This window comes from Elephas maximus, chromosome 8 (genome assembly GCF_024166365.1).
Source record: "Elephas maximus indicus isolate mEleMax1 chromosome 8, mEleMax1 primary haplotype, whole genome shotgun sequence".
Lineage (NCBI taxonomy): Eukaryota > Metazoa > Chordata > Mammalia > Proboscidea > Elephantidae > Elephas > Elephas maximus.
In genome coordinates this window covers 120,118,141-120,131,307 of record NC_064826.1, presented here as the reverse complement: position 1 = coordinate 120,131,307, position 13,167 = coordinate 120,118,141, and the positions used below count along the sequence as shown (strand labels likewise).

The 13,167-nt window shown below is 42.5% G+C and overlaps 1 protein-coding gene across 1 annotated transcript; it reads right to left on the bottom strand.

Moving 5' to 3' along the window:
* Nucleotides 1–4,124: 4,124 nt before the first annotated feature.
* On the bottom strand, nt 4,125–12,414 carry PURB (purine rich element binding protein B). The gene has a single exon (XM_049894223.1). The coding sequence runs from the start codon at nt 12,306–12,308 to the stop codon at nt 11,343–11,345; it is 966 nt and encodes a 321-aa protein (XP_049750180.1). The 5' UTR covers nt 12,309–12,414; the 3' UTR covers nt 4,125–11,342.
* Between the last annotated feature and the right edge of the window lie 753 nt (nt 12,415–13,167).

The following is a 13,167-nucleotide window of genomic DNA, read 5'->3' as shown; positions in this document are numbered from 1 at the left end:
ACTGGGGGTCACATAAACCACAACATCTGGAGTCTAAATATACCTCAGTTCAATATACCTTGTTGTTGTCGTTGTTAGGTGCTGTCAAGTCGGTTCCGACTCATAGCGACCCTATGCACAACAGAACGAAACACTGCCCTGTCCTGAGCCATCCTTACAATCATTGTTATGCTTGAGCTCATTGTTGGAGCCACTGTGTCAATCCACCTCGTTGAGGGTCTTCCTCTTCCGCTGACCCTGTACATCTGCCAAGCATGATGTCCTCCAGGGACTGATCCCTCCTGACAACATGTCCGAAGTACGTAAGACGCAGTCTCGCAATCCTTGCTTCTAAGGAACATTCTGGTTGTACTTCTTCTAAGACAGATTTGTTCGTTCTTTTGGCAGTCCGTGGTATATTCAATATTCTTCGCCAACATCACAATTCAAAGGCGTGAATTCTCCTTCGGTTTTCCTTATTCATGGTCCAGCTTTCACATGCATATCATGTGATTGAAAATACCATGGCTTGGGTCAGGCGCACCTTAGTCTTCAAGGTGACATCTTTGCTCTTCAACACTTTAAAGAGGTCCTTTGCAGCAGATTTACTCAATGCAATGCGTCTTTTGATTTCTCAACTGCTGCTTCCATAGCTCTTGATTGTGGATCCAAGTAAAATGAAATCCTTGACAACTTCAATCTTTTCTCCATTTACCACGATGTTGCTCATTGGTCCAGTTGTGAGGATTTTTGTTTTCTTTATGTTGAGGTGCAGTCCATACTGAAGGCTGTCGTCTTTGATCTTCATTAGTAAGTGCTTCACATCCTCTTCACTTTCAGCAAGCAAGGTTGTGTCATCTGCATAACGCAGGTTGTTAATGAGTCTTCCTCCAATCCTGATGCCCTGTTCTTCTTCATATAGTCCAGCTTCTTGTATTATTTGCGCAGCACAGATTGAATAGGTATAGTGAAAGAATACAACCCTGACGCACACCTTTCCTGACTTTAAACCAATCAGTATCCCCTTGTTCTGTCTGAACAACTGCCTCTTGATCTATGCAAAGGTTCCTCATGAGCACAATTAAGTGTTCTGGAATTCCCAATATACCTTAGATCCTCCTAAACCAGAAAAACCCATTGCCGTCAAGTTGATTCCAACTCATAGCAGCCCTATAGGACAGCGTACAACTGGCCCATAGAGTTTCCATGGAGCACCTGGTGGATTTGAGCTGCCAGCCTTTTAGTTAGCAGCCATGGCACTTAACCACTACACCACCAGGGTTTCCTAGTTCTTCCTAAAAGCCTTTCTACTATTCTCTGTTCTATTTGGACCATAGCCTCAGCACCTACCAAAACCCAAAGCAAACCTGTTGCTGTCCAGTCAGTTCTGACTCATAGCACCTACTACAATGCCTGACATATAGTTGTTGTTGGTTGCCATCCAGTTGATTCTAACTCATAGTGACCCCATGTGTGCAGAAGAGAACTGCTCCTTAGGGTTTTCAAGACCGTGACCTTACATAAACAGTTTGCCAGGCCTGTCTTCCAAGGTACTTTTGGGTGGGTTTGAACTGCCAACCTTTCAGCTAGTAGTCGAGCATTTAACCGTTTGTGCCACCCAGGGACTCCCTGGCATATAGTAACCCAGAACCCAGTGCCCTCGAGTTGATTCCGACTCATAGCGACCCTATAGGACGGAGTAGAACTGCCCCATAGAACAGACCCAATAATTAAATGAATCAACGCATTCACAAATGACAAGGAATTTACAAATGACCTCAGTATTATTTAAAAAGTTTTTGGCAATGACCACTAGGTGGCTCTCATTTCCCTAAGTCCCAATGGCTGCTCCTGGGAAACTAGACACTCTCCTAGGACCTTAAGGATTTTTATGTGTTAAAGATTCTTGCCCTTTACCACCCTATTAGTTTATGACAGCCGGGGGTAGAACCTAGCTCACAACATCTGAAAATACCCAAAGCATGAAGTGGTCTCCCTTACTGCTTGAGGCACTGGCCCTAACGTGGCTCCTCAGGGCTATATCCTGGCTGCATCTATCCTTAAACTTGCATAGTAACAAGCTGCACATCGAGCTAAAAAATTCAAACCACGTACAGTTTCTGGCAAACCAGACTGAATCTCAGCAGGGATATGCTTTCCTGAGACTTCTGTCAGTTGGCAACAACTAAGCTAATTTTTCCTGGAACTTTTATGATTTCTGCAGTAGTACTCAAAGTGTGGTCCCTGGACCAGCAGCATCAGCATCAGCTGGGAACTTGTTAGAAATGCAGCTCCTCAGGCCCCATCCCAGACCTGTTGAATCAGAAATTCTGGGGGTGGAACTCAGTAATCTTTGTGTTAAAGCCCTCTAGGTGATTCTGACACACGCTAAATGGTTCTCTGTGCCAGCAAAACCCCTAGATTTCCTGAATTTCAGGGCTGCGAGGAGACTGCTGACAGTGTTCCATGACTCCTTTTGTAACCTTTTCTCAATTAGTTATTTCAGGGTGGTTTAAGTAGGGTGTGGGTTACTTAGGCACAGTTGTTACAAGGTGAAATAGTACATTCCAGAGAAGTTCTGCTGTACTGTTTCTCTGGCAGAGACGCCCAACCCTTCACCCTTGTTTATACCATATCTCACAGGTCACTGGCTCTCATCCCAGACACACATTTAATCACCTGGAGGGCTTAAACACACACACACACACACACACACACAGTCTCTATGTCTAAGTCCCATCCCAAGATTCTACTTCATTTGGTCTGGGGTGGAGCCTGAGTATTAGTATTCAAAGTTCCCAAGCATGAGAACCACTGCCAGACGTTGAGTCACAGGGAAATTAACTGTGTGTATATATATATATATATTTTTATATGGGGCAGTGTGGAGCTGGGATGGGAGTAATTATTTCATGGCACCAAACCAAAAAACCAAACCCATTGCCACTGAGTTGATTCCAAATCATAGCGACCCTATAGGAGAGAGTAGAACTGCCCCACAGTTTCCAAGGAATGCCTGGTGGATATGAACTACCAACCTTTTGTTTAGTAGCTGTAGCTCTTAACCAGTAGGCCACCAGGGTTTCCATTTCATGGCAAGATCCTCTAATATAAAGAAAACATGGTGGAGAACTAAAGGATTATTAAGCTATATAGGCGTCTCCAACCTCACACCTTTTTTTCCAGAAAGGCATAATTTACATCCCAGTCTGTTTCAGTGGTCTTCAAAGGGTGGTCCAGAAACCCCTTGGAGCCCTCAAGACCCTTTCAGGGGGTCCAAGAGGTCAATTTGCCTTTTTCACCTTCATTCTCTCCAGCTTACAGCGGAATTTTCCAGAGGATAAATGACATGTGATGATGTCACTGCTGAGAGCTAACAGAATGTGCTTATGTTACTTTCGTATCTAAAATTTTTCTAGTTTCTATAGAAGTATCGATACAGCCCAGAAAGATAAAAGCTCTCTGGGGTCCTCAGTAAGTTCTAAGAGTGTAAAGAGGTTCCGAGCCCAAAAAGTTTGAGAACCGCTGGCCAAAAATCTACGGACACAATTGGGTTGGCCTAATTTATCTTCTTAGCAGTTGGTTATGATGTTAAGAAACTTGATGAGACAACATCTGCGATAGCAGTTTTCTTTAGTGCTGTTGAAAATGATAAACTCTTTTAAAAAAAAAAACAAAACTTGCTGCTGTGGAGTCGATTCCGACACTAAAAATCAGTAGATGAGGAAAAAATCGGGGAAGCAACAAGTGGCCTCTCTGGGACTGTGAACTCAAACATGAATTACTCCATAGATGCTTACTAGAAATGGGTTATGGGAACCAAGAGGTTCTAGAACTGTTTGTTCAGATAAAACGTGCAATGATGGTCAAGGCCTACTACTCACCCAGTTCCATGCCCATTTATGAGCCCCAGATGGTATGTGATACCCACCCCATCTCCATGTAATTCCTAAAATTAGAGACATAAGCACAAGATTGTCATTCACTTTTCCGCATACTTTATTTGTTACAAACATACAATTTTTTAAATATAGACTGTAAAACTCCATTTGCAAAAGTCTATTATAAGGAGTGCACACCAGCAGGAAGGATTCTTAAACTTTTTTTCTCTATGACTTTTTCTGTCAGTTTTGCTAGTTAGTGGTAAATACGGGACCCGCCATTTTACAGACCTGTCTGAAGCTTCTGGCTGTATTCACATTGCTCTTTTGAAGCAGCACTGCTTGTCTCAAAATTAATCAGTATCTGAGCTTCAACCTACAGGCAGTGAGATAAACAGCCCGTCTGGACTCTGCTTTTGAACTGTTTCTAGGAAGTGATTTCTGAATGGGTACTGCACCTATTTGTTTGAATTGCCCACACGGCTCTGTTTGTTAAAGTGCATTCTTCTTTTAAAAAATAAGAGGAACAATCTTTACTCCTTAACCAAGGTACTTAAAAAATGAACTTTTTGGTCTCTCAGCAGATATTCCCAAATTGATCATATCACTACAAATTTTAGTGTTCTATTTACAAACATTTATAGGGTTACTGGTGGAAGGGACCTTATAAAATTAAAGGTATTGCTTCTCTTGAAGCAGAAACAAGTTCTACAAATTCATACATATGAATACACGATTTGTTTACAATGCACAGGCATGTGGATATTTACACATAGACTGAAGACAAAAGACAAAAAAAAAAAACCAAACCCCTTTCAAGTTATTTCCAACCTAAACTCTAACCTCCATAGATGAGGAAGCTGTCTCCTGCTATCGAGATTTGGTTTTAGTTCATTCAGATTACTTCTGTAGATTCTACACTGGCAGGACATCAGTCCCAGCTTTGGAGTGAAGAATCTAAGGAAGCCACTAGGAGATATGGTTGGCAGTGAAGGTTCCTACACAATGGAAAGTGTGTTATCTGGAAATTTATAAGAAGACAGATTTTTAAAACTATCGTAGAAAAACGTCTGCATAAAGGTCCAAAAGGAAGACTAAATCCCTACTACTACAATTGTTCTGGAACTTTAGAAAAAAGAAGTCCAAATACGTTGATAGTCTTAGTTACTATTCAGATGTTGGTAAATCATTTAAAAATCCACTCAAATACACTTGTCTGCTACTGTAACATGCCCTGTACTGACTTAAAGTCAGTTTCTAGACTTTTTGTTCAGTCTGTTCACTCCTGGAGAGCTGCTGTACACAGGGCTGACGTATGGCTGGGAGAAAAGGATTTATGTCCAATACTCTTATCAATTCAAAGTAAAACCCTCCAATTCCTATAACACAAATAAGCCTAGTGATACATAATCCTGGTTTTCACTTTTCTTGGGACTCTTTCTGCAGTTACATTTTTCTGAAAAGGATACTTAAAAAGAAAACAAACCACTTGCCATTCTATTTCCAACTATAAAGATTTTTCTAATATTTCAACACCGGAGTAAAACTAGGGACAAAATAGTTTGACTTTAAGAAATAAAGTCTACATCAATTTTCTCAAGTTAGCCTTTGAAGAGATATGTAGGGAAAAAAAGGGACCAATTCATGCCTTCCTTGATATGCTAGTGGACACTGAACTAAATTGGTCTATTGCTTTCTTTCCAATATTATGAAGCCACATTTCACATTTAACCGTGCTACAAAGATATAGTCAGTCCTCTCTTATCCATGTCAATGGATATTGGCTGGAATGGGAAAAATGAATATTTTCCCCAGACCCAAATTACCATGTTCCTTAAAAGAAGTCATATTCCTTCATTAAACTGCTTGTTAGAATCACCTATGAAAAAAACTGAAAACTTTTTTTTGCTTCCCCATTTCACCACTCTGCCTTCCCCTTATTAGAAGTCCTACTGAGCAGCGAAACTACCACTATGGCGTTTGCCCGTTTTAATACAATTTTATCTATCCCAATTGCAATGTCTAATTCAAGAGGTATAAGTTAGATTTTCAAATGAAAAGCAACAGATTGTGGGTAATGGTGATAACATTGATACACATTCCCTATTTCATGAGGAAATAGAAAATTACATTCATAAAGGTCCTTCTTGGATATCAATTGGGTATCACTAGGGTAAGAAGTCTTTATGATAGTTTTATTTTTTCATTTTCCAAATTTGCTTTTCTGTACTGACAATTAGACTACATTTGCTGAAGTCAGTCCTTTAAACTCATGGGCAAAGAAATGAGCAAATAGCAGAGTTTGAAATATTAATATAACTAACCAAAAGTCTGGCTATCTCTTGAAACTTCCGGGGGGCTAACATCTGAAAATTAATGACTTTATTTTTCTAGGTTAAAAACAATGGAAATGAAGTTATAATTTGCCATTTCCACCTTATATCTGGATTTCCAAATAGGACATATAACATGCCCCTTTTACTTTTTTGCCTATTTTTTAAGGTATATGTGGTTTTTTTTTTTGTTGTTTTGTTTTCTACAAACTATCTCCCTCCCCTTCCCAGCCCCACCCACATACCCATTATCCAGTTTATTCAATGGGAATAGTAACTCTTTAGGAAGACAGCTATTGATTTACAGTACTCTAAAACCAACCCTGAAAACGGATAATCTCATTCACTTACTACAACTTCAGTGCTATTGTTGACAGAAAAAAAAGTTACCTTAAGGCTGGAGGGAAAGTAATTTATTAAGTTGTGAATGCAGCATCGTTTACTCTCCCATCCATTGGAAGCTAGCAAAATGAGTTCTGGATCAATAATACAAACTTTCTAACATCAGCAAAGATTTCCACTCTTTTTACACAAAGTTTGAACAATATTCATAAGCAGATTAGCTAGGGGAGCCTGAGAAACCATGATCCACATCACACACAGATTCCATATATTTCATGATCAAAAAGTGCTTTATCTTTGAGAAATATGCCAGAGTTAAAATGGAAATATACAATGTAAAATCACTTGACGCTTTTTCAAGTGAAGTGAAAAAGGAGCAAAAACACAAAGGCTCTGCTCTCTGAACAGACCTTATGCATATGACTTTTAGGGTGTACTGAATTAAAACTGTTTTAAGGATTAACACTGGACTTTAAATCCACTACATTCTAAAACCTGAGATTGGACATCAAAGCAGTCAACTGTTACTCATCAGAGCAGTTCTGATACTTCCTAAAAATAGAAGACAACTCAACTGAATTAATAACTATACGGTCAAAAGCATTAACGCTCCCCAATCGAAACGGAGACCCATCACAAACACATTAGATACGAAGAGTGCTGCAGAAGTATGACTCTCAGCAAATGAGTCATTTTTACATAAGCAAAAGTCACTTCTTCCCCTTCTCACTGATCAAGGCCACACTATTTTCAAATGAATATCTACTGAGAGATCAGTTGTGCACTGGACAAAGTACCATAACTGGGTCAGAAATGAAAACAAGATTTACACTGAAGAATATTTATGTGCACGGCTTACACACTCAAGCTTCTTAATTTCATCTACCTCCACAGCAAGGTAGATGAAAACAATCACCTTTGAATACCTGGTGTAGATCACATTCTACACGTCTGTAAAGCCAGAAAGGTCACATTTAACAAAAGCGTCCTTAGCAATTATAGTGCCTGAAATGTGCAGCCATTTACAGACCACTCAATATGAGGGCTTTATTATAACCAGCCTCTTTTGCCCACAACCCTGCATTTTCAGATAAGACAGGATAATTGTTTTGTTTTGAGAACAGAAGCCTGAATCTTTTACAAGACCTGCAATTTATTGCAAAGTGATCCCGAGTTAACAAAGGAAGCAGGAGGTTAATGGCTGCCTGCACCCAGAGCCTCTCAATCATTTTGCAGTAAATAATTATGGAAAGTGACTTGACGAGTAGCCACATGTGTACTGCAGCTACAGTCATTTATACCGCCTACATGCCTCCATTATTTACATAGGGTGTCTGGTTTTTGGTTTGGTTTTCACTTTGATTTTTGGTGCCATACAGATTTATACTTTGTTTTGCACAGCAGACGCACTGAAGTTTGCTGACCAGAACTGCCACAGTTCCATCTGCTGAATGGTTGGTAGGGACGACAGAAACCAGAAAGGAACATCAGGATCTCTTTACAGTTTTTTGCTTTTTTGATTCTGTTCCTAAGATTTGACTTCTTAGCCCTGTAACTGTAGTAGTTTGGGCAACAAACCTTCCACCAGTTATTTGAAAAGAAATTTTGATTCCTACTTCTCAGGAATATGACTATTTTGAACATGTGATTAGCTGGGATGCTTGCCAAAGTTTAAAAAGCATGCCCTAATTCACAGTTCATAGCAGTGGCTGAAAAAAAAAAAAAAAAAAAGGTTGTTTTCCATAGTCTATACTGGATTTAACAAAGACCATTTATTTTTAATAAACTAATATTTATGAATGAGTTCCGAAAGATGGCCTCCAGTCTCTGTGCCTTACAGATTTCTATTGTCCCAGTAACTGGAATGAGGATCAGTGAAATGCTACAGTTAACCTACACCCTATGCAGTCTTCCTGCAGTGGGAAGAGGCCAGGAACTGCAGGAGAAACGAATCTTCAAGATTGGTTAAGACTTGAAAACCCACCACTATGACATTTACTGCTTAATCCTACACAGGCAGGTCAAAATTTTAATATAAATTACTTTTCCAACACATAGCTTATGCATTCTTTGCTCCTTTTTTTTGGAGGATTATCAAATTGACATCTAAAGATTTACATATGATATATTACTGTTATATGGTCTAATGACTAAGAAAATTCCTCTGGTAACCAAAGCTGATGCCATATATGGTAGTGTTCTTGGCATATACTTTATATGCCTCAGACAACTTCCACATTCTTTCTATTCTGCTAATTATAGCTTAGTAGCCACTGGTGAAGGATTGTGAAGACCCTGTCATTTCTACAGACTAGAAAAGGCAAGGCTAGTTACTGCAATTCAGCCAAAAAAAAAAGAAAACAGAATAAGCCAACCCCTTGAAAAGGAGAGGTACTGCACCTCTGCAAGTTGAACTGGCTCACTGCAGCTGAGCAACAGAACCACCACTGAAGCAAGAAAACAAGTGGGTCATACAGGAATCGTACATGGTTTGGAAACAAGAAAGTTACAGCCATCAACTAATAGCTGCAACCTTAATTTCATTGCTGCCTCAAAACTTTGACACATAAACAGTTTCTGCAAACCTAATGCTAACTTCTCAGCAACTTTACTAAAACTATTTAGGGATTTGTTCTCCGCAGCAAAGAAATAAACATTCAAACAAAACACATAGGTAAATACAGCAGGACATTATTGAAAACAGCTGCCTTGTAGTACAAAATACAGTACAAGTAGAGGGATGTAATTAAAACATCAAAAATACTATTGCTCCCATACAATTTAGGAAACATTCTTTGCAACGGAGAAAAAATTTTTTAAAAAAGAAAAGTTTAAAAAAATGTTTAAAAAGTCTACTGTGGATGGTAAGTAGAGAAAGTCTGAAAAGGGCACCAATGTTTGTGGCTCCTGTGTTTTTTTTTTTTTAATCTAAGATTGACAATATTCTGGATCACAGTCTGATTTTTAAAAAGCATAATTTTATGTACACTATTAGTTCCCTCTCTCAGCCACAAATGCATGAAAATGACCTTTCTGTATATTACTTATTTCCCAATAAATACAAAGATCGCATAGAATGAATACTACCAAAGTAAGATAATAAAAAGGGTATGCAATAAATTAAAACGGCAGCTCAAATAAAGGGCAGGCATGCAGTTAAAAAAAGTAAGATTAAGGAGGTGGGGTTACTTGCCTCCTGGGCGAGAAGGTGTCGCACAAGTATTAATACCTGAAAACTTTGGAAAGAATGTTAGAGCCCATTCAGTTCAAAGTGACGTAACTATATAACATTTCTAAGGATATCTTTTGATAGGGGTGGGATTAACTTGATTAGTAAAAATCATTTCTACTGAGAATCCACTTAAAATATAGAGGAGGCGATCCTTGAAAACCCCAATTTTTATTCCTGAAAGACAGCTGGATAAACTGGCAAAAGCCGGTTTGTTGAAATTTCAAGGTGGTATAAAAATGCTTCCAGGACATAGTCAGCATATTCATGTTCACTTCAGCTCCATTTAGAGATGGATTTCAGCTTCCATCATGCTTGCTGCTTTGAATCATTCATCCATCTTTTGCCAACTTTGATTATGAGGTACTGATATAATGGATCAAGTTCTTAAAATTTTTAAAAGTATAAATGATGCTGGAATTCTGGACCTGAGGCTCTTTAGTATTTGAACAAGTCCACAGATTAAACTGAAGATAAATGAAGACTTCAGTTTTTATTTCCAACTTTTCTGTTAGGCTGTACATTCTATTAAAGCTCACGCTTGTAGCCACACTGTTAAAACTTCTGTAGAAATCTTCAAGTTTTATCGTTTAAAATTCAGCCAACCAGAGGCCGCAACAGCCGAATTATCCATAATTCAGTGGCTCCACAGGGAACTGGCTCTCATCCATATGTAAGCCATTTCTTGGTAATGACCTCCGTATTTGGAGATCAGGGGAAGAACTTTAGTGAGCAGCAACCAATCCACTCAGTGTGTTCCTTGTGCTTTATGCCCTATTTCTTCTTGTGCCTACCTCAGCAACCCCCAATGTTTTTTTCTTCAGAATGTTTTGCCAACTTTTAAACTATTTTAGTAATAGATTCTAGTTTAAGCATTGATGTCTGAATTATTTGCATCCAGAAAATCTGCAAAGAAAAGACATGGGCCTTGGTCCAGGTTCCATCCAAAACCTTAAAAATGGATCCAATTTGTTCCTGTATCCTCCAATGGCATTTGGAATTCTTATTTTGCCCTGCCCATAATTATTTAAAGTTGTATTCCTTTTTAATAAAACCTGTACTCTCAGAACTGGGTAACTGCAGAGACTTCTCTCAAAAATTTCATGAAGACCTAGATCCAAAATGCTGATTTCAATGGAGGTGAAGGATAGACACTAACAGCAAGGTCTGGAAAGATTTTTTTCAACCAAATTACCCAGGTAAAATACAAACTCAACTGTCATCAGTCGGTCTGGGAAACTCCAATATGTTTCTTGGCCCACCATGTGTAAGGATCTACCCCTCCAGGGTTATCCCTGGGGGATTTAGGAACCTCAGTTGGGAAAAAAAAACAGAAGCTGAGACTATTTTGTTCAGGGGAGGAGATGCTGCTGTCCTCTCTCTGCAGGTTGCTGTCAGTCCCTTGGAACTTTACTGCTCTTTTCTAATTGTCTGTGATAACTATTTTATTTTGTTTTCTCCCTCTGATGCCTCCCTTGCTCCTCCTCCACTCTTATTTGGAGAGAAGCAGGAAAAAGAGCTCTCTAGACAAGGGGATGTTGGTGGAGTGAGGGAAGCCTGTAGGAGAAGCTGCTGGTTTCAATCCTCATCCACCTCCTCGCCTTCAGACTCATCTCCACCGCCGCTGCCCCCACCACGTCTTTCATAAAGCTTATCCCTCTGCCGCTCCTGGATTTCTTTCATCTCATCCGCATACCGGCAAAAGGCGCCTCCGAACTTGCCCCAGGCTTTGAAGGGGACGGTGATGGCATTGCGGTAGGACGGCTTCACCTCACTCACTCGCAGAAACACCCCGTACTTGTTGCAGCCCACGTCGAAAAAGAAGCGCTTCGAGTCCACAGTGATGGAGGTGCCTTCCGGGAGCTCCCCGTAGAGGCCCCCTCCAGGTCCCCCGCCGCCGCCTCCCGGGCCCCCGGCCAGCTCCTCCTCCTCGCCTCCGTAGTCGTCAATGAGCTTGGCCAGCGCGTCGCGGAACTCGATAAGGCCCTGGGCGGGCAGGGCGATGGTCTGGCCGCTCTGTAGGCCCCCAGGACCTGGGCCCCCGCTAAACCCGCCGCTGCCCCCAATGCGGTTGATGGTCTGGCGGATGCGCAAGAAGCGGCCGCGCTGGTTCTCCTTGAGGTCCAGGTAATACTTGCGGTTCTCCCGTACCAGAAACTCGCTCTTAAGCGCCCGCCGGGGCCCGCCGCCGTCCTCGGCGCTCGCCGCCGCTGCGATCTGCTCGGGACTGCTGGGTCCTAGCTGCGCGTAGTGTTCGATGAAGTCCCCTAGGTAGTCGCGGAACTCGGCGGCAACGGCCATAGAGAGGGTGAGACGACTTTTCGAGCCTCCAGCGCCCACCTCGGCGATCTTCAGGAAGCGGCCTTTGGCGTTTTGCTTCACGTCCAGATAAAAGCGCTTGTTCTGTATGTCGAGGCGCTTCGAGGCCAGCTCCTGGGTTTCCTGCTCGCCGCCGCCGCGGGACACGGGCTGGAAACCGCAGCCACCGGGCCCGCCGCCCCCACCGCTGCCGCCTCTCTCACTGCCGCTATCGCCATCCGCCATCTTCTCACCCTCTGCCTCCGCCGCCGCTGCCTCAGCCGCCGCCGCGGGCCCCGCTGCTCTCTAGCCGCCGCTGCTGCCCGCCACGCTCGCGACCCCCTCCCTCCGCCCCTGCGGCTCGCTCTCCACTCCCCCCCCCCCCAGCCTTCCTCTCCCCTTGGCTCGCTCACGCGCACCCGCTACTCATCGCGAGCCGCCGCCGCCCCCCATCTCTTCCTCTTCCCCCGCCCCCGGCGACTTCCGCGCGCAGCCCTGGCGGCTGCTTCCGGCGCGCGCGTCCTTCCTGTGACGTCACGCCTCCCCGCTGTCCGACATCCTCGAGGCCGGAAGGCGCCGCTCGGCAAAGTGCGCTGCACGTTGAAGCGGCGGGACGCAGAGAAGTGACGTCACAGACTTCTCCGGGACAGCGGGTGGGGCATTTGGGAGGAGAGGTCCGCCTTCCTGCTGAGCTGGACGGGGCTGGCTGTCTTAGTGATGGCTCCACAAACAGACGTTTGAAATTCAATTATGATTTACATCTCCACTGTCCTGTGCCTCCATATCTCCCTCCCCCCAAGTACAATTTCAGTTGAGTGTTGAATTTCGCCACATCTCTCCACCATTCATTCAACAAACACGGTTCATTGCTTGCTTGCCAGCCCGCCTGCTTCTGGGTCCAGGAAAGACGACTCACAGTGCGTAGTAAACAGTGAGAGGGGCTAGAGAGGAGGTCCTTGGGAGCATTATAAGGGGTTTCTAACTGGTCTTTTGGGATCAGAGAAGGCTTCTCACGGGAGGAGATGTGAGCTGAGACTTGAAGGACAAGTTGGAATTAGCCAGGTATACCGTGGAAAATAGGGTTCCAAATAGAGGGATCACCAAG